General features: G+C 37.8%; 2 protein-coding genes across 10 annotated transcripts in view; one reads left to right on the top strand and one right to left on the bottom strand.

Annotated features, from left to right (window-relative positions):
* Window positions 1-9,916, bottom strand: part of LRRTM3 (leucine rich repeat transmembrane neuronal 3) — an 89,243-nt gene extending 79,327 nt beyond the window's left edge. Inside the window, exons 1-2 of one of the 2 annotated variants that reach the window (XM_075758859.1) lie at window positions 9,396-9,916; window positions 7,544-9,075 (exon numbers count right to left, since the gene is read on the bottom strand). In XM_075758859.1, coding sequence (XP_075614974.1) covers window positions 7,544-9,075; window positions 9,396-9,399 — 1,536 coding nt within the window. In that variant the 5' untranslated portion in view covers window positions 9,400-9,916. Of the gene's footprint in view, window positions 1-7,543; window positions 9,338-9,395 lie in introns of those variants that run through there. The other variant, XM_075758858.1, reaches the window with a different exon arrangement.
* CTNNA3 (catenin alpha 3) overlaps window positions 1-25,552 on the top strand; it is a 512,461-nt gene that overhangs the window by 225,311 nt on the left and 261,598 nt on the right. The window lies entirely within an intron of this gene.

Genomic DNA, 25,552 nt, shown 5'->3' with positions numbered 1-25,552 from the left:
TTAGGATGCCCAGCTTCCATTTTGTACCTTTGAACATTTTGTGCACTTTCTCCCCTGAGTTACCGCTGAACCAGGAAGGGGATGCTAATCTCATTACGTTATCCTGAAGCTGATTTGTGAGTTTTGTAGCCTTTAAGAAAGCGGAAGATGTAAGTGCCTGATTTAAAATCAGAACCATGAGTTCTACAGCACCAACTATTATAGACACTATCAAACATTCAGTAAGTTGTTCCTGACCATAAAGGGCACATGTGAGACCCAACGATACAACTCATGATTTGTCATGAAGCACAAAATAAATGCCAGGAGAATGTACATCTTACCAGTTAGGATTATCGTATCATTTTTACAGATGTTGAGAATAATCATATAAGAAACAACAAAATAGTAAGTTGAAACGTATTTTGATTATTCCCGTATTAGCTCAGTCCCACAGCTTCATATAGGTGTCTTACATTATAAGTGGGTATTTTCTCCCTCTCCTTAAGCTAGGTGTGAAATAAAAGTTAGAGAAGTTTTTTGTTTGATGTTTAAACATACCTAGAACTAGACAGTAGCAATTTTTAAAAAATAGATGCTTAAGATACTGTTAAAAAATGCACAAAAATTTATTTAACTTTCCTGGTTAGCTTTAGAATGTGATTTTATCTCTTTTAAAACCAGTTGTTTAACTTCTGGAAAAGCTGAGTGACCTTCCCTGACTTTTTACTGGCACTGTAAGCCATATCCAGTCCTTTTCCTGAGTCTCTTCTGTTTTCCATCTCTCAATATAATTATGTACATGAGCAGAAGTGCCCATAGAAATGCAAAGTTTTCATATAGTTAGTACTTCACACTATGGAATATAGTGCAGGTATAATACATGACAAGTATAGGAAGTACTGCTGGATTGCAAGGGGGAACAACTAATAAAGGCCAACTTGATGATGACAACTTCTGCAGGCTGCTGCCAGTATGAAGGTGCTTAGTTGTTGAGTTTTTTTCTTTCAGCATTAAGCAATTAGGTTCCTGAGAGACCTGGCTAGTTAAATGTTTTGTTAGTTTGAAGAAGAAAAGGACCTGCACACAGAACTGGGCAGATGATTTTCTCAATGGTGTAGTGAAGCAATAAACCTTGTAATGCATTTACGCATTTTACATCTCGTTTGGAGTGTAAGTAGATGAGTAATTAGTATGTTTTATTTTCATATGGCCTTACGATGTATTAATAGAGTCTGGCTGCCACAAAACACTTCGAGAATTTGCAAGGTTGAACTGTAATTATGAAGTCCTACATGATCTCAATGCTACTGCTAATGTTGAAGTAATAGAAATGTAACGTTCAGTCAAGAGCTTAAGCCCTGACACATGGTCACAGTGTGTTAGTCACACAGGAACACAGGAAGTGATTGGGTTTAGTGGTTAAGACGACACATGTGAGGGCTTTTTGGAGAACTCTGTTTCAAGATTGTCTCCAGTCATTCAGTTTCTTCCTCACAAGTGAAAGAGTTTGTGAGAAACAGTTAGAAACTGTAAGTAAAGAATGAAATCTTTTGTTTTGTTAAAGAGTTTGGTTGATTTCAGTAATGAAGAATCCTAATCTTGTGATTTTTCACATGAATATAAAATATTTCCTGTAATAACATCAGTAATTTTCATTAAGGTGTTTAGAAAGAAAAAGTTAATTAATAGGGATGAACTGCCCTTTTGTCCCTTCTCAGTAAACAGTGCTTGTTCTTACATTAGAATGCTAATGCTATGGTCATGATAGTCGAACAATATGAGCAAGACAAGAGTTGTAGGGAGATGTGATTTCTATGATGGGTTGGTCAAATAAAATTTACTACCTACTACTTGCAAATCTTTTTTCATTATTGCTTTTACGATGTTTGTGCTCATTCTAAATGGAATTTGCAATTTCTCTGGTAGGTAAAATGTTGACCATCAACTCACAGCTAGCCATCCCAGAGTGTCTTGAATAAACTCCTTTTTATGACTTTACGACCTCCTCGGCGATCTGTTCATAGCTGTTGAACTCAATCACTTTTTACTTCTTTTGTGCCCTACTGTGTTCCATTCACCATTACACCAAGAAATAGTTTGGCTATAACCCTGAGAATCACATCAAAATCCTATACTGTACCATTGTGATAACACCTATTCTAGAAAGACTAGCTAGGAATAAAAATAGAGGCTACATATCATGGACTGAAAGGTGACCTCCAAAGACACTTAAGTACATAAAAAGTTAGAAATATGACTGTATTTCGTTCAATGTGGAGTGAAATGAGGGTTTGTGCATTTTCTTAAGGGAAGTGAAATCTGTCCGTTGTCAACAGAGCTATAACCCTGATTTCGGTGGCTTATGTCATTCACTGTGGTTTAAAATTACTGCCAGTAACATTGGCATAGAGTTACTCTGAGGCCTAAAGTAGTTGCTGCAAAGATACCAGAGGTTGTTGCAGATTCATGTCACTGGGGAGTTTCCCATTTTTGGCTTTATTATTGCTTGTGAATTTGATCTTTCATCATTTGCTTCTTGTCTCTTTTGCACCTTGTGTCTTTTCGAGATGAAGCTATTATTTTAACTTGTTCCCCGGTGGTGCATGCCCTTCCTATTGATGTCTAGTAACACCTTTCATTATCATAAAAATAAACTGAAAAAATATAATTTTTTTACGTCTTCTGCTGTTAGGAACTTGAATGAGTTGTTTGCAGTCTGAGTTTATTTTATAGAATCTTAAAGTCACTTAGTGGTGGTTTATAAGTAATAAGTTCTAAATCAGTGGCCACAAATTTGTTACAGCTCCTGTCCTTGCTTACTTATTATATGCTTCTTGCCTTTTACTGACAGTAGTGACTTAACACAGTGGGTAGACCTTTTCTTGCTAGCATTCATCTACTCTTATTTTCTCCGCTTATTCATTACATTCAGGTTATGACTCCTATACACAGAAATGAAGTTAAAATACAGTTGAATACTTAGTTTGCTGAAAGGATTTGATACTACTACCATGTGATACAGCAGAATGCAAAGTAAAAAGGCAAACACATCTGTATGTGAATTAATATAGATACCTGTGATTAAGCTAACTACCCACTGGATGTCACTATTGTTCCACAGAAATTCATCTAAGAGAATATTTATCTAGAGTTGAGTGGCTGACTGCAAAGACCATTAGCTTGCAGCAAACTGAAAATTTCTACTTGTGTTTGCAGGAATATTGTACATTTATGTTAATTTTGCAATTGAATTTTATATCAAGGTTCACTATTTCATAACAATAAAAAAAGAGCATTGCCAAACCTTAAGCTGTGATGACTGTGTGAGTGCAGATAGTAATGAAAACCTACCAGCCAGTAGAGAAGCTTGCATTCATTATACTCAAGCCACTTGTTCTCATTATTATTCTCTTACTCTGCAATTGCTGGAGGTAATCTCAACACAGTGAATGAACATTACCAGTCTCCTTGAATTTGCTTAGTACATTAGTTATTTCCTTTTTCTAAAGATGTGCATTCTGTGTGGTTTATTATTCTGAAATACCACTTGAATATTCCAGGAGCTAGGTCATTTAGTTGAGAGGCCAAGTAGTCCACTGGCTAGGAGGATGTCTTGGTATGAGGAGACTGGATTATGTTCCCAGTACTCAGCTGGTGTGTGATCTCAAGCAAATTACCTCAAATCTGTCATGTTTATTTGCCATCTTCTGTCAGTCTTCTCAACATCCCTTGTAAATATTTAATGTAAGAGATTGTTGGACGGTGTTTGTACAGTTGCTAGCAGAGGAAGTCTTGACTACTTTTAAGATTTTTGGGGTGCTACAATAAACTGAAAAAACCTTGTTTGGTGATTCCAGCTAACATATGTCTCAACATTGTTTAAATAAATATTAATATTGCAAAAAAGACTGCAAAACCAATGAAAATGGGCGTGGAAGAGTACTGCGTTCTGTCTGTGTCTGGAAAAGCCCTGGTCTTCAAGTGGTAGCCCCAAAACACTATGTGCGACTCAGGCAAAGGAATAGAAGTTAATTTTAAACAAACAAACAAAACCCCCAAACACACAACAAACCAAACCCCAGACACCTTCAAAAATACATTGTTGCTCTCCTAAACTTGGAACATGTAGGCAGTATCAGATCCATTAAGGGATAGCCAGTACATGAGAGGCACGTCTTCTCCTCAAGTTTGTGCCTAAAATACTTGTATGAAGGCTTAGGGTTTTGTAAGAGCCATTGTAGCTGTTGCGCATCCTCTGAGGATTTCTCGGCATCACCCCAGCAAAGTTTTAACAGTTTTGTGAGAGACTAGCGCTAAAATATCTAAAACCCAAGACCAAGTGGGATCAGAATTTTGGATACCTGCTGCCTGTACTGGAGAGAATCAAAGGAGAAATTTCTGCTCTGGAATCTTTGAGGCTTTAACACTTCACTTGTATTTGGGAAAGGGGCAGCCTTTCACAGGGACAGAAAGCTGCTCAGCTAAGACCAGGTTGTGTCTTACGAGATTATTAGAATTTGTGACTCTGGTGGCCTAGCTGCCCAAAACAAGTCACTTTTATAGTGTTTAATATGACAATGGTGACGCTAAGTTTAGCATAGTTCATATAGTCTTTGCACAGATGAAGGCATGGGTTTTGTCATGTGTTTTAACATGCCGTGAAGCTGGTTTAAAATCTTTTCTAAGCCATAGCTACCAGAGTGGGATTTAACAACTCTGCTCAGGCTGTGCAAGAAGAGTTAGACCGAGCATCTTGTTTTGTGTGATCAGACAATGGTTTCATTATCAATGACTGTAGCAGCAATTACACATTCACCTGTTTGGTATGTGTTTGGAAATTCATGGAAAGTGAATCTGTAGTTTTTCAGGCAATCAATGAATTAGTTGATCTGAGTGTGTCTGTGCTTGATTATAGACATGCTGGATTTTCATTATTATTTTTGTTTTCCATCTATGATTAATGACATACTGGTCTTATTTTCTTTTTCATGTCTGTAATTAAATATTTTTCAAAGGGAGCTAGTAATAATTTTACAGGTATCGCTTTCTGAAGGAGGTTATGGATTGGTTCTTTCTGACTATTGTTATGGCTAGAACAAGACATTAAAGAAACATAAAAGGAGGCGTATAAAGTCAAACTCAGTTATATACAACTCATTCACAATCCCAGTCCATTAAGAAGTTTTAGAAGATGTATTGAACATTTTCAAATAGCAAAAATTCTAAATTAATAGTATGAAAATATATTCTGATTGTAGTTAGGACTCCCAAAAATAAATAGCAATTTTTTTCTTTTAAATATATATATGCACATACACATACTCATATGTGTATATGTATATATGAACATACATATGTTTGGGGCCAAATCTTTCTTGTTTTGGCTGTGCCTACTGTTAGTCACCACTGCAGACATTAAAGCCTGTAGAAGTACAGAGATGGTTCTTAACAAGAAGTTCACAGCTAACTGTAATCCTTCAGTACAGAGCTAGCTGAGACCTACTGGTAGAAAGCTGAATCCTGTACTAGCTAAGATAATTCAATGTTTATTAACTTTTTAGTAACAATTTTCAAGGTACAACTCGGGTTAAAAATCAGAGTCAGCTCAGTGCTAAAGCATCTCAAGTACGTGCATTATTAATTGTGTGGGATGCTCTTTGTACTCAGTAAAATGGGGTCTCAGTGTTGTGGGGTCTCAGTGTTGTAGGGTCCAGTATAATCTCACATTTCTACTCTCGGATGTTTTCTCACTACAGTCCTTGAAAATGAGAATGGTTTCGTTCTATGAAAAAAACCCAACAAAACGTAAACCCTTCAAGTGTATTAGTTTTTTTTAAGAGATGCTTTCTAGCTTTGTTTTCATTGTATCTAGCATATTTCAAGGTGATTGGCTGTGATTAGGTTTTTTCCAGTAAAAATTCAGAACATTCTAAGGTTTTGCTTTTTTTAATCTGCTGCAGTGAAACTGCTTGTAGAAACATTCCCTCCCAAGTGATTGAAGACGTGCAGTTTACTAAGCCAAATCAAGTTACAAAATTGAGATAATTAAATTACTGACTTGCTTCTCTATAGGTGCTGCTGCATTATTTCAAGAATGAACACACACATCCCCCCCTTTCCCCTTCCTGATAATCAAAATAGAAGGTATGATTTATTTGGAAATATGGGGGATGTTGTATTCTTCTGCAACCAACAAAAATACATGACTTTGGGAGAGGGAGGGCAGGGAGTAGCTGGGTTTCATATTTGTATTTTGTCCAGAACCACTGATGAATGACTACATATTAAAAATGAGTATCTGTGAATTCTTGTAATGTCATTAGGGTTTTGCTAAGAGAGAAAAATAATTTGTCAGTGATTTCTTTAAGGATTTTTTGGATGCAGTCTTCTCAGATCAGTGAGTAACCAATTTTCTCTGAAAGCTCTTTGCAGTTGTAGTATTTCTAAAATGTACACTGTTTGGCTTTGTAAGTAATGAAGCTTTATTTAGTTATTAGAGGGACAGTGTGCAAAACACATCACAAAACCCTAACAAGCTCAGCCCAGCAAATAAAAAGAAATAGAAGAAAATGACAGATTTAATGGTTTCCTCGGCTACATTAATGTCTTTGACAGTCTTGAAGAGAGAATTTCTAATGAGCACTGAAACAAATGTGTGCAGGAAGTGGTCTTGCTTTTGCTGCTGCACATTTGAGTTGCTCTAATTGCATCAATAAGGAATTTCTGCTCCTCATTTAATGAATGCCTTTTGACTACTTTCTGAAAGGCAACTGGATGTAAGGGATAAACACTGGCACCTTTTGTATGAAGTCACATAAACAGGTTTGAATTAATAGTTAGCAGCCCTAGAAACACTGTATTATAATGCAGTACAGTGAATCCCATTGTATATTTTTATTCTTACATTTTTATTAAGCCTAGGTTTCCCTCTGCTCTGCTTTTTTGGTCTGATGCCTCCTGTCCTAAGACAGCACTTTAACTCCCCACTGGTTTTTTATTATATCTTGTGTTGGGCAGAAAGCAGGCATTCTTTCAGAGCTGTTCCTGCACCATCTCTCTCCTCAGACAACTCGGAATTCATACGACACTACAGTACCTGGGTCTTTAGTTTGTTCGTGGTTCAAAAAGTGAGTTTCAGAGCAAGGGCTGGGGTTATGTTGGGGGGGCAAGGGGGGAGGGAAGCTGTTGGATTTTTTTTTTTCTCATTGTTGTAATTTTTCTCCCTGAACAGAGGCACAGTCGCTGCAGGTGCAGTGGATTACTTATGAAAGAAGTTTTCTATTTAAAAACAAGAGAGACTTTAATGAAATCAGTAGAGGGTTTGTACAATAGGTATTGTATTAAACCAGAGCTCAGGCTTCACATTGATTGCGGTATTTAAATTTCAATGAGTTGATTATGTATGAGAGTAAAATGACCAGTATTATGAATGTACAAAAAAGTGACATGGAAGAGCTGTGCCAGAAAAGTGAGAAAAACGTTCCCTTTATAGTCCCTAGAGTTCAATAAAGCACCACTATTTCCCAGCTTTTAAAAGCTCTTTTATCACAATGGTTCATACCTCACATTCCCTGGAGCCTGATTTGTTATACGTGCAGGGTCCTGTTCCATTCAGCAGCATCTCACTGGTTTCAGTGTTGGTAGGTTTGTAATCTACATAAAATTCCTGTGTGCTTGGAGTCATTTGCTTCAGTGACTGTCTCTTCTTTTTCCTGTGCCTTCGCATGAGAGAGCGCTGCTGCAGCTGCTTCATACTGGCTGGGTAACGCTTCCATGACACATAGATTACCAGCAGGATCACAAGCACAGACAAGAAAAGGGCCACGCTGCCTGCTATGATTTTATGGAAGGAGATGTGTTCTGTGTCGTGCTCAGGCTCGGAGCTCGATTCAGTGGCTCCAATAGTTGGGGGCAGAGGGGGCTTGCTGTCATGTTTAGGCCTGGTGAGTTTTGGTTTAAACGTTGGCTTTGGGAGAGCTCGTGCTAATTCAAACCTTTCCGTGGTACTTTTGCCACAGATGCTGTAGTTTTTCACTGCATCAATAACATTCACCCCTTGCAGTTCTTTGGGGCTGGCACAAATAATTGTATTTTCCCTCAGCCCTTTAAAACTTTTAAGCCAGTTTACCAGAGAGCAAATGTTTCTGCTGCATTCCCATATATTCCCAGCAAGGCTGATGTCATTGAGGGATATCCAAGAATCCAAAATTTCTTGACCAATAAATGTGAGCTTGTTTGAATCCAGGTTGAGGCGCTGTAAATTGGGCACACACTGAAAAACACTAGGTCCACTGAAAGCTTCTATTTCATTGCCAGATAAATCAAGTCTTTGTAATGAGCTCCAGGTCCAGGACATAGTTTGTCCTATCACACTGATTTTATTCCACTGTAAATAAAGGTTTTGAAGGCTGACTAGCCTTGGAAAAAGTGCCAGGTTGAGCTTAGAAAATTGATTGTGCTCCAGATGAAGCTCTTTCAGTCTGATCATGCCTGCAAAGACATTCCTTGCTAAACTTCGGATGCGATTATAACCCAGGTCCAACAGTTCAAGGTTCCTACAATCTTGAAATATTCGAACAGGGATGGTTCTTAGGGAATTGGACCGCAAATGTAAACTCAGCAGCTTCCTTAAGCCCCTGAACTGTTCAGATCCCAGAGACTGCAGCTGATTGTATGACAGATCCAAATTCCGGAGATTTGTCACAGGTCTGAAGGTATTATTAAGAAAATAGGAGATTCTGTTGGAACTCAAGATCAACTCTTTTAGTCTGCGTATTCCATTGAAAGCATTTTCGTCAATATTGCTGATGTGGTTATGGTCTAAATAGAGCCAGGTGAGTTGATTAAGACCTTTAAATTGATTGTATTTTAGTTTTTGGAGGCTGTTATATCGAAGGGACAAACCTAAACAACCAGCAGATATACTTGAGGGAATCTCCTGCAATTTCTGAGATTCACAATATACCATTTTGCCTTCACACCTACAGCCCTTAGGGCATCCTCGTTCAGCAGAAGAAAGCATTGTCAGTAATACAGTAGGGGCTATTACCAGAGCTACAGCTGATCCGCTCAGTAGCCTAATTACATTGAAACCTGGAAATAAAAACAACTTAGAAAAGTTATCCCCCCACACATCAGTCATTTCTTTCAATCATGTTAAAATCTTTTATTTCAACAATCATTTAAAAATCCCTAGCTCGACTCAACTACTTTCACATTGTTTTCTTTACTCAGATTTTTTTTAAAATAATGCCTTTATATAAATACTGAAAAACAGTTGGGTAAAAGGTGTAATCCCTAAGCAATTTAACTGTAAGAACAAATCACATCAAGGTAAGTCTATGGAGTAATTAAAGCACAGGCTATGCAGTGGCTATGAACTATACGTTAAAAAAATAACATGAAAAACATACCCATCCTTTGTGTCGTTCAAAGGTCGTCCTTAGGTCTTTTGTTTTTTGCTTAGTGTGCCACAAGCATGGCAGCCCCTGTCAGCTGCACTGTAGTGAGTCAGGGCTCGCTGACACCCAGGAAGAAAAATTGGACCCCTTGGGAGATGGACCGATTTTGGAACATTATTCTTTGCCAGCCATGCAGAACACTCCAAGAATAAATCAATCCCAACACAGCATACGCAGCAAAATGTCAAATTCTTCCTAGGTAATAGGATCTTCATGGATATTACGTTTTTGCATCTTTATAGTTAGGAACCTGGCTTTTAAAATTTCTCTGTATAGGAAAGCATGTTAGATTCCTCCAAGCACCATTTAGCTATCTGAATTCACACATCTGTATTCCATAGCACAGCAGTTCCCTCACTTAGTACCCGATCCGGCTAGGAAGCTGCTTTGTAGCATAGAAGGCGGAATAAGCCCGTACAATGAACAAGCTCTGCTCACTTCTGCATACTGTCATTCTGAAAGCTCCGTCCGACTGTTGCTTTGGTTTCGGCGAATGCAGTCTTATGTAAAGCTGCCCCCAGCGGTGAAGAATATTATGGGCATGTGCAGAAATGTCTTCCTTTTATCTTGCAAATGAGTAAGCTCTGCTGGGAAAAGAGTGATTGTTCTGAGTGACTGATAGAAGCCGAATGGTCAGCTTCAGTGTAAACTAGTGAGGTGTGCTGAAATACCCAAATCCTCTTAGCCTCTTTTGCTGTTTGTGAAAGCTGTTTTGCATCCTGGAACTTAATAGCTCAGCATGCACTGCTGAGACTTTTGTCTGACGGGCTAACGTGACATTTGTAGGACATAGATACAAATTTTCAGTCTTTGGGGGTTTTTTTCTTACTGCATTAGCCATGTGTTCACATGACCTTTGTGCAATAACTCACTGGTTTTCAGTGGAGTATCAGCCCCCTCAGCGTGTCTCTTATCAAGTGTTTCAGTGGGGACACTATATTTTACAGCATGAAAAATGTTTTGGAGCTGACATTTTGCCTTTTTGCTTTTTTCTTCTCTGTTAAAAGGCACAGTGCCAGGAGGTTAGAAGAGAGTATTGTGCTCATTTATTTCCCAACTTGCTGTCACTTCGTTCCACAACACTAACACTTCAAACACAGGCTTCTGTAACCCGTACCATATAGGGACTAAGCGGCTTGGTGTAGTACCTTAATCAGGTGAATTGTTTTTACTGTAACTTACGACATGGGCAGGATTTTATGTGAAGGTACCATATGCAGAGTTTTTTAGATGTGTGACTCTGGGCAGTCATTATATACATATCTTGCATAAAGAGCCTTTTTCTCTTTCCTTACTCTTCCCTTCTTTCCTGCGTGCTGTAGAGAAAGGACACATCCTCTTATCTGGGCAGAGCAAAGGTAAGATGGCATTACAGCAAATGCAGCACCTGACAGTCTTCCGTCACCAAGAAATACGCGATCAGAGATGATGGTGGGGAAGCATAAAATCATGGCTCTTTGTCGTGCAAGAATAGGCTAGAGCCCGAAGAGAAGGGTGCTGCTCGTTAAAAGAGGAGTACAGATTACAGTCCCTCAAATGCAACCAGACAGCTCTGAGAACTGCTTTTCCTTTCTGAGGCAGATTTCCTTACCCCTTGGAATAACGTGCTTTGGCTTTTCCCTTATTATTCACTGCTGTGAGCATCGAAGAACTTAAAATGAGGTGAAACCTGAAATTTTCCACACATTAAAATGCCAACATTGTGTAGTGCTTAGTCTGTGAATGACTTCAGTAATCCCGCTAGTATTAATGCACCTATCAATAGTGCCTAAATTAGGAGCACCGTTGCCCCTGGCTAACAACTATGAACCTCTTTCACATCAGGAGTCAGAAATACATACCTGCATCAAGGCACATCCTGTGAAAATTCTCCCCTTTGGGTCAGATTTGGGGAGAGGGAAAGGGTTAATTCCTCCATTAATCTCTGCCACCGTCACCATCTGCCATTGTCTACTAGAGCTTGTTTCCAGCTCTTAGATCTGATCTGTAGGGTTGAGCAGCCAGCGACAAACTACAGACTGCTCTGGGAACTGTGATAGTCTGAGGAGCTGTTCTGCTGACAGGAGTGTCATGTGCCAGTCCTGACGTGCCCGTTATAGGTTCTCCATCACTGCCTTGGGGGCTCTCTGTACTTGACGGAGCAGGATTGGCAGTGTCAGAAGACAATTCAGACCTTCAGTAAGCCAATTTGCCTCTTGGAACTGCTGCTCTTCCTCTGTTGACAGTAGAGGATGTCTGTGACAGGTAAAGTCTTTACTGAAATGGCTCAGTTAGGTTCCTAAACTTAGATGGCATGAAATTAGGTGTAAATCTTCACCTGATTCAAACACAGCATGTAAAGCTTCAGATAACATACAAATTGTTTCTCCTGAAAAGCTGGTGCTACTTAGTACACCAGCTCAGTCTCAGCCTTCTCCCCGAACTTTGCCTGTTCTCTGGCTTTTCATCTTTTCCCTTCTTTCCCTGCACCATCTTCATTGTGGAGTTAACAAGTAACTTCTCTGCCACCATGAGTCAGCAGAGCTTCAGTAGCTTTTCCAAGGTTTTAATAATTGCCAATATACTGGACAAATAAGAAGGAACAGCCACTCTTTTACCGTGAGTTATTTTCATTTTTCTGAAAGGGGTGAGACATCAAGAGATGAACAGAGAGACCATCAAATCTATGTTAATGGATTGCCAAATTCAATTTTCTTTACTGAGATCCTTTTTGAATTACACAAGCAGGAAAAGTGCCAGTGTCTGATAAACAGGTTTTTTTAAATTACATTTCTGTATCTTCATACAGCTGAATGGGTTCTTTTCAAATTGTGGAAATAAAGCTGCTCCCAGTATGAAACATTTCATACAAAATTTCAGACCAGTCTGGCTGCATTATAAACTATGAAAATAGAGAATTAGGTTAAAGTTGCATTTTAGGTAAGTAGACATCTTTTGTAGGTGGTTTAACCTCCGTCTTATATCTATGGTATATACGACACCATATGTATCTATGCAACCGTGTTGCATTACCATTTAACTCACGTAATCAGTAAAAAAGAACTCAAGGCCAAACTGGTTAACTTATGGATAAGCTAGTTTTCATTAGAACTAATACCGCAACTCCTGCGTGCCTAAAATCCAGGAGTTTGTTGAAGGCTTGGTGTGAATTTAACTTGTACTCCATGTGAGTTCATGGGTATTCATTCTGCAGGAAGTCGAAGTTCACACTGAGTGAGTATCAGCGCTCAGGAACAATGTTATTCCTTCTCTTCTGCCTGTGAAGACAGCATTTTTGCAATTCTGCAAAGACGGGTACTCTTAAGAGAAATATTTCATTTATTTATGTACTCTCACACACAGTCTGTGTTTTGGGATTTCAGCCTTAGACATAAATTGAGATGCCACAGAACCTGGGAAGCTTATTAGTTTTCAATTGTATGCCTCCATGATAACTTCAATTTGTTTTTTCAGGCTTTTTCTGAGGGGAAAAATGGCATATGTCAGAAAATACATTGACAAATGTGGTGCTAAATATGTCTTAACATTCATACAGATGAAAAGCGGTGTGCTGGGCAGAACCTGTGATGAACACATTGTTTTCTTCATCAGCATGACAGATAAATGAAATTCAAAGTTGTTTGGAAATGATGCACTATCCCAAGGTAGTGATGGCCACGTTTTTCTCTTGGTACTAAATTTTCAGTAGGTTTTCTGCCTGGAAATTGTTCTAGATAAATTTTTATTACTATCTGATTTTGCAGTAATTTGCTTTAATTTAATTTCATGTTTGATTTTGTTTTTGCTTATGTAGTTAAAATCTAGTGTATTTTCTTTTTCCATTCATTCCAGCTGTGGTCTCTGTACCTAGCTGCAACTTCTCTATGGAAAGCTTAACATGAACTGCAGCACTATACCAGCTACTAGAAAGAAAACCGGCCGAAACCAGGATATGCACAAACTTCAGAATTCAGACCTCTGGATACAGCATTTTTCTGTTCACACATAGAGCTCCTGGGTCTAGGAGTGCCTTTATGTGTGTAATCGTATGTCCCTTTGGGGAACCGTAGTTAACAAGTGCTGCACTGTGTTCTTTTTGGGTTTATGAAGTGACAATGTATATCTTTCCCTTGACTTTATTTCACTATAAAAAAACTAGGAGTCAGCTGGGTTAGCAATAGTAGCTTGTTCTAAATGGTACTGTAGTGTGCTATCACTGTATCATTAAAAGTAGATAAGTCTAATAAAATGTGTTAGCAATTTTTGAGCCAGTGATTAAATGAACCTGCTGTTCCATGAGGATCAGATTAGAGCTGGGGGAGTATAACTCCCAGTGTAAATATCAGAGCGTGGGAAGACAGAGGGAAACTCAGGATGCAGGATTTGCCAAAGGCAGACATAATGCAAGGGAAGTGTGGGAAAGCCATGTTCAAGGAACATGCATGCAAGGGAAATTGAGGCAACAGAAAATGCTCTGAAGAAACAGGGAAAGAGGACTGAGAGTAGGGAGGGTCTTATCCCAGCCGTTTGTCAGTACTGACCTTAAGGACCGTGGCGGTAAGTGGTAGATGGGGGCGGTGGATAAATGCAAATATCCCATTGCTCTCCTGCTAGGAACAGTTAGCTTTGCAAGGCCTCCGCGGTCTCTGTGAGGGTGAAAGGATCCTGTGTTACAAATTCTGTGATAAAGCTGAAGGAACATCTGAAGCTGAATAGGAGTCATGCCCCCTTTCTAGGAGTCAGTAACCTCCGTAACATCCGATTGCTTGTAGAGGACATCAGGGACACATCTGTCAGTTTGTGTATACCCGGAGGATCTCCTCATTGCCATGGTTCACAGGGCAACACAGGCTATCGCTTTCCTTGTGCACAGTTACACACTGTTGAATAATGAAGCTTTTCCAGCTGTACAGTTCTGTTTAAATCTCTGCATTGTGGATAGGTCACAGGGGCCTCTAAGCTGTCCCAGGGTAGATAATGCTGCATACAAGCTTACAACCTTTGTTCATGGCATCCAGTGGCTAGATACTCTGGATCCTTCGTAACTCCTGTATCCTTAATGAGGCATTGGACCCTCAACTGTTCCCCGATTGACTTTTTGTCCTTTGATTTTGAAGCTGTTTGAAGGCAAGCAGCCTGTGCTTCAGTCTCCTCCTCTGGAGACACGACTACATTAGGTGCAAAATCTTATTAAAAAAAAAAATAAAATCTTCTAACTTGCTTTCCAAACTTCAGCTTTTACCCTAATTTTCTTTGGGTCTCAGTGTCTCCACTTATAAGAGATGGATAGTTCATTTAATTATCCTATAATCTGATGACTTGCTTCACTTCTTGTCTGATGCTAGTTATTTTCAAACTTATGTCTTTTCTGTCAGTTAAGCCATCTTTTTGGACTTCCAACACAAGTTATTCCATATCTCGTGTCATTTTTATTACTTGCTATGGGTATCACTTATTTTGATGCATTTTTTTGAGCAAGAATGACCAAACAGCAAAATTCCATGTGAGGACAACATAAAAATATAGGAAAACAGGTATCTTTTTAAAATGCAAAATTATCTCAAATCTTTGGTTAATAAGCTTGTCAAATTGTGTTCACTGTAGGACCTTTTTGATGTTACAAGAGTACCATTTTGAAAACTATTTAAAAAAATCTGCTGAATATTACCTTTAATCTTCCATATAAAAATTGTCATGGGTGGCTAACATTTTTCAGCTAGTTGAAATGAAAGATAGGTATACGTAGCATTTCTTAGGATCAGACCCAGATTAGTAGATAAGACAATTATTCTTGTGCTTCCTAGTCTTACTGCTCTTCAATGTAAAGAAGCATACAGGTGTAAGCAATTAAAGAGTGTAGAATAGCTTGATTTCATTTGACCTGTTGAAATATTCTAAAATAATTTCCAATTTTGCCTTTCACTTGCTTATGCATGAAAAACTCTACAGAGAAAAAAGCATTCTAGTTTACCTCTGTTAGGACTTATGCTTGGACACAGGTGTGGTATTCTGAGATTGTGATCCAGAGTGATGTGTTACTGTACAGTGTTAGTAACATTTTGAAGAGAAAACTAAACATGACAGTTGAGCAGATTTGCAACTGAACGAGAAAAACATGAACAAAGTTAAGAAGCATATAATTATGTTCGTTCACACTGTGACTAGCATAAAAATTATTTATTCCAAATGGTTACAGTTGCATGCTTAGTCACTTCCTTCCCTGGCTTCAGCCTAATTCTGTTTTCTGGCGTTTTCCTGCAAAAAATGTTTGTTCTCTTTTTCATCAAAAGTTTCAGATTTTTGTTGCTTTTAATAATTCAATCAAGTCTTTTTCAATTAAGCAAGCTACAGCAGTTTTTTCAGATTTCAGCTTTGGTAGCTGGTGTTCCTGAGAAAGCTCAGAATCTTAATTATGTTGGCAGTCTTGGTTAGTTAACCAGCCTGTAACCTGCTTCTACTTAGTCACAGAGGTCACTTGGCTGTGCCCAGTAATGATGGACCAGAACTTTCTGGTTTAAAAAAATAAAATACAGACGGTGAATTGTTGCAGGTATGTTTTGACCGTTCCATTCTGTATTTGCCATCCTCCTTATTCTTTTCCCATTGGTGTGTCTGGCAAACAGAGCTCTGAAGAAACCATATGTGATTTAAATGACTTATTAGCTCATCCTTTCAGGCCATGCCTACCCAAGAAAATTGTTTTAAATTAAATGTGATTAAATAAAAAAATAAGCATACAACCAAACCCCAGCATATTTAAGTGATTTACAAAAGTGCAACAGACTCCCATATAATTAATTTCAAAACAAAAGTCTTGGTTACTGCTGACCTATTTTGGTTTCTGTGACAGTATACACTACTGTTTATTAAAACTAAATGTCTTTTACCCAGTGGACAGGACAGCAAACAAATGACAAAACCAACTCAAAGGGACTCGGATATTATACATAGTGTTTGCCTGCTGTGTCACAGTGTAAAGCAATAAATATCTGCAAAATGTTAGCTTCTGATTGACCAAAATGTTGAAGAGTGCTGCAGGCACAAGGAGGAAGAGAGGAAGCTGACATGAAGAGGAGAATTGGAGTTTTCACCCTTTCTTCTCTTTTGTGCAACAATAGTGGGAAAGGCATGTTGTGGTTTGTGCATTCTGTAAATCCTCCTATCCAGTATTCTGTATCTTCTAAGTAGGTAAGAGGCTTAGAAACACCTTTCTGTCTTACAGCTTAGTTGCATACAGAAAATGTTAGAAAGCAAGAAATGCTGCCAATTGAAAACCAAATAGAGACTCTGGTCAGCCCACGTAGTGGAGACATAGGAGAGCTGAACCTGAGTCAGTCAGCAGCTTCATTTCTGTGTCCCGAAATGGTAACAGGAATTGGGAGGAAATATTGAGGACTTATAAACTCAGTTTCAAACCCAAACATTTTGCTTCCAGACACACAGGAAGCAGGCACATCTCCGTCCACTTGTTCTGACAAGGTACCTCTTTTGTCATAGATACATGACAGAAAAGTCTTCTGTCTGTGTAATAGGGAAATCACATGGCTTGCTGATTTGATCTTACAGCATATGTTTGTGTCATCATTTATTTGTCATTTGGACAAATTGACCAGATTGAAATCCAGAGCATGAATAGAAACGTAGCAATATAATTAACACAACAAAAATACTTCCTGTGGGGATTTCTACTGCTGTGTGTTGAGCAGTTTCCTGTGTTCCTTTGTAAGACTGTAAGCTCCTAGGAAAGGAATGTACTTTTATTCCATCAATGTAAAACTAAAAAGGACCCTAAACTTAAGATAACTGTGTACAAATCTAAACCACAGAACAATCATAGAGTGATGTCAAAATGTTGTTTAGTTTGAAATTCATAGGAAAAGTAGAAAAGGAGGACTTTTCAGGGGAAGCTAGATATAGAATCATAGAATATACCTTTTTTTTTTTTTTACTTCATCAATATGCATCATTTCAGCTATATAGTTTAGTTTATACTATGATAATTGAACCCCACAATACAATTTCTGTAGGATTCCTTCTCAGATGGTACACCTTGGTGCTGTTTGCACGCATAAAAAAAATCTCGTAGGGTAGTAAAAGCTAAAAGACAAAACGTCTTATGTTTTAAGTAACTAATGGATGTTAGGAAAAGAAAAAAAAAAAAGGTACTGTATGGTCATGTTACTGAATAAGAGCTGTCTCCTATGAAGATCTTTGCATTTTCCTTCAAAATGCCCAGTACTTGCCACTCTGAGACAGAAAGCTGGAAGAGATCCAGTGCTCTTATCTGACATAGCAATTTCAATGTTCTTCTCTGTGTGATTTAAAGTCAAGTAGAAATATGCTGTTAGAATAGCGATATCTGTAGATGGATAAAAGTCTTGGAGTTGTATCAGAACTAGAAATGTCCTTGAGTATATTTGCTCCTTGTATAAATACCATGATATTTAGAATTCTGTATCAGATACTTGCTGATCAAAAGATTAACATTTTAAAGAAATTGATCATTCATATGTTCACGTAAAGCCCAGGGTTTAACATTCCACTCTTTCATAGACACAGAAACATGAAAGAAACAGAGGAGTGAATATGCCAGGCTCTGTAACAGTTGAACAGCAAGACTTGATTTTGTAAAGCTCCTTAATTTTGATAAAACCAAGTTTTATCCAAAGTCAGATTTAGAGAAGGTTTCCAGTAAGAGTTATTACTCTGGTTATTTGTGTCTGTGCACAAAGTCCAAATCCACTTGTGACGGTTATTGTACCTTTAGTGAGAACTGTGGAAGCCTACTTCTGCTATTACCCATTACCGACATGGTGGGAATTAGCATAGTACTGATAAACTTCTAACTTGGATCTTCTGTTTAAAAAAGGTTGTTGTAAATTAGATCAGGTGACACTGAGAAGGAAAGAATTCCTACTCTTTGTAGCACAGTTTTTTACAGTCAAATGTCTTAACTGATGGCAGTATTAATTATCACATAATGGATGTGGTTCATCTGCAGAATTTCACAGTGGGGGAAGATTGTCCGTTGGTATATTTCTCTCTTTTTTTTTTTTTTTAATATTTAATCCCATATCATATCATGAACTAATACAGTAAGTTGCATCCTAAAGATTAAGGGATGGAGGTGCTGATCCTTTTAAGTCTGGTAAAATTAGCCTCTTAAATGTTCAGCATATAATTTAATAGATATGCCAGTGACCTTTCTTCTGTTGCCTTTCATTTTCACAGCTACTAGAGGAAGTACTTGATGGCTATTTTATGTGCTTTTATTTTAAAGTGTTTGTCTAGTATATTTGTATTCTTTGCTTACATTGACACTTACCTGGTATTTTTTACTTTAGGCCACTTGCAGCAAAAATGTATGAAATCCTGAATGTCCCACTGTGCCTGGAATATATTTCAAAAAGAGTAAATGCTTTCAGTGCCTTACAAGTTTTCAGCCCCTGCCACCCTCTGCTAGTATTTATCTTTTGCTTTCTGCACAATTTGCTTGGTACCGTATGCTGCTCCCTTGTCAGAGGCTGGCTGGAAGTGTCGTGTGTGTCAGTAGTGGCTTATTTTACTTGCCACAGTTTAATGCAAAAGCAGTCAGCAGCAGCAAAGGAATCTGCTTTGTTTCAGTTCCCATTGTTTCCATCGTTGCCATTCACGAAAGGTAGAAACCACATATGAAATCATTAGAGAGTTTCTCTTGTTCTCAAACTTCAAAAGAATTTTAAAATTATGGAGAGTTTTACTCCTTGTTAGATGGAGCGATATACTATTTAAACACTTTGCAGGAGTGCTAGTGAATAGGCATATCGGTGTATCAGTCAGATATGAATGTGTAGGTCAGAACAACAGTGTCCTTCATGTTTTATATGTCTGTCAGAGGTCATTATTAGGAACTTAGTGATGAGATTCATGATTTTATCAAAAGAGTTACTAGGAGTATGTTTGGCTGATTTCTGTTCCCTATGGAATTAATGACTATTTGTCTCTAATTTGTACTCTACATGATTAGAACAAGGGTCAGAGGTAAATATTTTATGTAGAGTCACTGTTTGGATGGTTTTACTCCTGATATTCAAGGTGATTCATCTATCGTATTTGATGCTAAGATTCTGTTTAATGCATTTTTGATTTAAGCATTAATAACTCTTACAGAATTTGTGAGTATGTGTTAGACATGCTTGTGTATGCTGTACGTGATGTTTTTAGAAGATTGATAAAATCCAAAATGGAAATACTCTGTGGTCTTGGAGTCTAAGACAATCTATAGGAATTGTTGCTGGGTTTGAAACAAAAGGAATAAATGAGAACTCACTATAAAGTGCTGCTGCCTCTCCTGAGTTTTGTCATTACCTTTATTTAATGGAACGGGTTTTGACATTCATCAGTCAGCTGTACAGGCCTCCCATTGTCTTTGCTTCCCCAAGAAAGGGAATTATTTCATATGAAGAAAGCACAGTATGACTTTGTCTGTTAAATGGAGACTGCCTTCATAAGTCAAGAGCCGTGTAGACACCATACAGTTAAGCTTTGCTTGGCTCTGGTTGCCACGAGACTTATATACCATTTAGTCAAAATATACTGTCATGAAAAATGTTCTTCTGCTGTAAGTAGCTGTCCCTCATGCTGTTAAATGTCTTCATTTAGGGTTAGGGAGCTATGCTGTAACATTGTGTGTTCAATTTGCATCTTAATTAACTTTGAACTGAAGCAGATAACTTATTTGACATTCTAAAGGGGAGCTTTTGTGTCCAGTTATTCAGGATTAGTATTCCACGGGGAAAGAGGCTGAGATAATCAGATTCTCACCACCTTGCGAAAAGTCCCTCAGGTACTGCTTAAAAGTTGTGTTTGCAAGGTTCATTTCTGCGAAGTAGTATGAGAATATAGGATGTCATGTTCCACTGGTCTCAGCTCCTTCTTAGATCTACTATTAAAGGTCAGTTTAAGTCATGCATATTCATCCACGTTATACTGAAGTGAGTAGTTTCTGTGAGTCTGTGTGTGTATCCAAGTGTACTGGTACCAGCTGGTAAGGTATCAGCCTTTCAGGTTCATCACAGTGTGGCGACAGTGGTGGTGTTCTGTGATTTGAGATGTTTTCTTTCTCCCTGCTACTCCCTTTAATCAATATATAAATCTAAGCTGAATCACTTTCTAATGCACATAGTAGTAAATAATCATCCATTTGATATTTATATATAGGAATTTTGCTATAACAGACAAGGGATGTGTTTTGATTTTTCTGAAGACTGTTGCAAAATGTTATTGCTCTGGAAAAAGATTACAAGGGAAATGCGATAATCCTTTTATCAAGATACTTGTCATTCCCATTTAATCATAGCTGAAACAATAATGAATGCTTCTGAAGACAGTTGGTCTATCTGTGCTCACAGCATTTCTTCAGGTGGTTCAAACACTGTATAGATAAACAGTTTTGTGCCACTTTCAAGTAAATTTCACTGCTGTTCCTGAGCTGTTCAAAAGTGCAAAGCTCCTCTGCACACAGCTGGAAAGGAACTGAAGTTATTGTAGAAACATGCATCATGGTTCAAAAAATTAACATAAAAAGGTTTTCAAGATAATGTAACATTCATGAAAATTCAGTGCACTTTTCCCTGTAATGCATTTCCTGTGACTCAGACCTCTTGTTTCAGTTGAGCCAAATAGGGATTATTACATAAAGCAAAGCATAGCATTATATTTACTGCCATATTTAATGGCTTTATCTCAGCCTATGGTATATAATTATTTTTACCAGTTCAATGGGATACTTAATAAGAAATTCAGAAGAAGTTGTTAAGGAAATTTCTATTTTTAATGTCTAATTTTTAACCTGTTGAGTTTAACAGGTTAGATTTTTTTTTTAAAAAAAGTAGTATCGTGAATTTCAGATTGCTAAAAAGGTTGTTCTTAGGTATTCTTGCGGTCTCTTCAGGATCCGTTTCTTGTTCAGGAAATGCAAATGAAAATAAAAATATGCTTGAAGCTCAGCAAGAAAATAGAGCAGCTAGATAAAAAGGTATCAGTTTTATTAATTGATTCAAACCTTTTCTAACCTTGAGGAACTTTACTATTCTCATTTCATCCATTAAAAACAAACAAACAAACCCACCTGATTTTCTAGCTGGCTGCTGACCATGCAGGTTTCCATCTCATGAGGTGAAGGTATGTTTTCAACTTTCTTTCCATAAGACAGTATCTTATTTCCTGTCCAGATGGTCACCGTTGTATGTCAGCCTACCTTAGTGTTACCAGCTTTAAACTGGGAACAGATTCTTTAGACCTATAATATAGCTGCTTCCCCCCCACCCCCTTGTCTGGACAGGCAATACATTTTACTAATTTAAAATTATTAAATTTCTCTGCATATGTAATTAACTCAAAATCCTGAAATCTGTCCTCTCTAAAGTCTTGAAAATCCTTATTACAAATAAGGACAACATACTTAAGAAGTAACTATAACCCTATGTTTCCAGTCCTTACATTTTTAACCTTGTAAAGATTTGGGTTTTTTCCTCCTACTTCTGACGTTCCATGTTTGAAGACAATAGTCAGTCATGTAGCAATTCCTCAGTGCTTTCTTTAGTTGGTGAAGAAAAGAGGGAGTCACTGAATTTTGAAACTGAGATTTACTTATTTTTTCAACTGATATCAGGTCATCTTGCTGTCCCAGAGGTCTGTTACAGTGTCTCTGCATTGTCTCCTCTCTCTGAGGCTGAGGTTCTATCTTACCCATCATCATGGACTTGTGCAAATAAGCCAGAGAGTCTAAACACTAACGTTTGTTACTGTCAAAGAAGTAAATCAACAAGAATACAGGTGAAATGAGTGCGTTATCACCGATAAACACTTCTCTCTGAAGAAGAATTCCATTCCTTACATTTATTTATTCTCCCCTATCTGGCTTTTTTATTTTGATTTTTTTCACCCAGAGGAGCACCAGCCGTGACCCTCTTTACATGCTTTTGGACTGCTTAGACAGTATGGTGCATTCATATAGAAATTAAATACTGTTTTTTCTAGGAGCTGCTGTTTTAGTGAATTGACATCAGATTTTGTGTTGTATATATTAGAAATTGGCAGAGAAAGTTTACCCGTTTTCAAGGTTGCTTTTTTAAAAAAGTTACAAGATGGGTTGAAAATCAAGGTTTCAGGGTTTATTTAATGAGGTGATGATTTTCAAAATCAGTACAAATTTGGTTTAGTTTATTTGAAGTACTTTATGCTGATGATTTAAAAAATGTATCATTTAAATATACATGAATGTAGAGAAATAGGAATTCTATTAAAGATGTGCTTAAAATATTAGTTAGTTGTTGAATTTCTTTGAATTTGGGATGGTTTTCATTTTCACCCACTGGCCTGATTTGGTTTTGGATTCTTGTAAAAAGAGTCAAAACTTCCAACACATGAAAAATACAGACTGATGTTTTCCCACAAGTCATTTCAGATTATATAAATGAGAATTTTAATACAAGTATGATAAAAAGTTAATCTGCTAATTTATTGATATTGTGCATATACACGTAGAATTATGAGTTTTTAGATACATAAAACTGATCTAAAAAAGGTTGGTAAAGAGAGGCCAACATGAAAACTAGTTTTCGTAGATAACATTGCAGTCTGTGCAAATTTTGTAGGTGGGCTTTATGCTTTGGCAATTTAAAAAGATTAATGTCTTTAGAGATTGACCTCTAGAAATTGTTTAGGTGTGTCTATAATTTCTTGTAATTATTGTAATTTATTGTTTATCTTGGGACAGAAAGTTGAATTATTTAGTTCGATTTTTTTGGGGGGTGTTTTAGCTCTCTTTTTTAGTCATTTTTCAAATTAGCTGTTCTCTTTATATATAATAAAAATTTACAAGACGTATTCTTGAAACTATAGGGACTAGGAAGTAAAGGTAAGAGTGTGTTTCCTCAGAGTAGTCACAGCTCTAGGTATGTTTGGGCTTATGTCTCTATTGGTATCCCTTTTGATGTGGGAGGTAGACAAATGCTACAGCTCTGCCAATAGCTTTGCTTAGGAGGAAGGGTAAATGTTGAGGCAAAGATTATCTTCTTTGTTAACTCCAGTGTCCCTGTACGCAGCAAGAATCAAACAGCAGTTGAGTTAAGCCTTCTCGGTATTGTTTCAAGTGCCTTTCAGCTGGGCTGCAGCCTGAAAAACATACTCTGTTAGTTTTTTCTGGGTACTGCAGTCCCAGGACCTGATGAGATTAGATAGTTTAAATTATTTTGTGGCTCAGTTTCGTGATGTTTCTCCCTGCTTTTCCCTACGGTAAATATACAAGCCTCCACAAAGCAACAGCCATTACCACTTTAAAAATAAGGTCTAATTTCTGACCAGTTTGGCATGTCTTACTTTTTTTGTGTGACACTGGCATATGCTTGTCTTTTATCCAGCTAAAGGCTTCTGTGGCTATTATGGAAGCATAAAGACTCCTTGCAGTTATTTTTAATAAAATATTTTTTAGAGTTATAGTTGAGGTTGGGATTTTCACAGCCTGTCACATCTGGGCCCAGACAAGATGTGCCAAATGTAGGGTTGTGCTGAGGATTAAAGTTACAGATTCTTGTGTTAAGAATAGTGTTCAGAAGCAGAGTTGTAGTAGAGTTGGGGCAAGGCAGATCAATGCTCTTACTGAGGAGGCATTTCATCATTTATGGACTTTTCATTATTTACTGAAGCTATATGGAAGTAGACAGGGTTAGGGAGAGATTGGAGCTTTCCATTTTGGGGTTGATCTAAACAGTACTGCCAGAGTGAGGATAGGGCAAGTGGTATTCATTGTTTGGGAAAAACTTTGAGTATTTCCCTTAGTCCAACCCAAAGAAGAGTTTGTCTTATCTATGCTAATATTATGCCCTCTTCAGATTAAATCTGAGCATCTATGGCCAAAGAATTTTTGTGTAATTGCCATAACTTTATTAAAAAAGGCAATAGCAGGTTAAACTGAGAAATAGTATATGCTATTATATGCCTGTTTTCATATCTAGGATCTTCCAGAGCTTTGTAATCAGACAAATGTGTTTTGAATGAAAAAAAGAAAAAAAAAAGGGGGAGGGAAAAAAAAAAAGAACAGCTTTGATTTAAGGTACAGAATTGTTAATATTCCTTCCCTTCTTTCTTCTCTGCCAGATAAAACTCCCACCACTTCGGTGTTGCCATGCAATAAATTTTGTTTTGTTGGGGTTTTTTTCTCCTTTTACTGGTGATTCATTGAGATTAAGCATTTGTTAAATTGCATTTTTTTAAATTTCTGTTTATTATTTTTCTATGGTTGGTATTCTGAGAGCTGCTTGAAAAAGTCCACACACTTTTCCACCAGGCTAACCCTAACTCAGATTTTCAAGGATTAATTTTATTTAAAGAAATACAAGTTTAAAAAATCTTGCAAAGTGACTTTTTTTTTTTTTCTGTAGAAAACAGACAAATGGAGGTATTTGCTATTGAGCTTGGATGAATACTGGGGAAAATTACCATGCAATGTTCCTCTCCTCCACTCAATTCCAAAGCATTTTCTTGTTCCTGTGCTCTCATCAGGAAAGACTTTTTTTTTTATAATTGCTGTCTTGGATAGAGTTTTTTAAATTTGTTCTTTCATTCCCCTTCTTCCGCATGCCTGCACCCGAACAACCCCACCCTACAAAACTTAATTTGCTTAATTGAGGTAAGGAGTAGGCGTATGGTGGACTCAAACAGCTGTACTGAAAGAGGGATCAAAGGAGGATGGCTAGCGTAAATGGAGTGCTGGATTATAGTCATTGTGGGTTAGGGTAGAAGAACATAAATCCAGATATTATGAGGGCAGGAAGGTTTGAGATGAGGAGGACTTTCCATTTGTTAGACCATTGCCAGGGTCCAGGTAGTACGAAAGTATTACTGCCGGGTCCTGCACTTAAGTCACAACAACCCCATGCAATGCTACAGGCTTGGGGAAGAGTGGCTGGAAAGCTGCCCGGCGGAAAAGGACCTGGGGGTGTTGGTCAACAGCCAGCTGAATACGAGCCAGTAGTGTGCCCAAGTGGCCAAGAAGGCCAACAGCATCCTGGCTTGTATCAGAAATAATGTGGCCAGCAAGACTAGGAATGTGATCGTCTCCCTGTACTTGGCACTGGTGAGGCTGCACC

The sequence above is a fragment of the Balearica regulorum genome, chromosome 7 (assembly GCF_011004875.1).
Source record: "Balearica regulorum gibbericeps isolate bBalReg1 chromosome 7, bBalReg1.pri, whole genome shotgun sequence".
In the NCBI taxonomy this organism is placed as follows: Eukaryota; Metazoa; Chordata; class Aves; order Gruiformes; family Gruidae; genus Balearica; species Balearica regulorum.
Note: the sequence above shows the minus strand (reverse complement) of the source record. Positions and strands in the feature narration are given on the sequence as shown.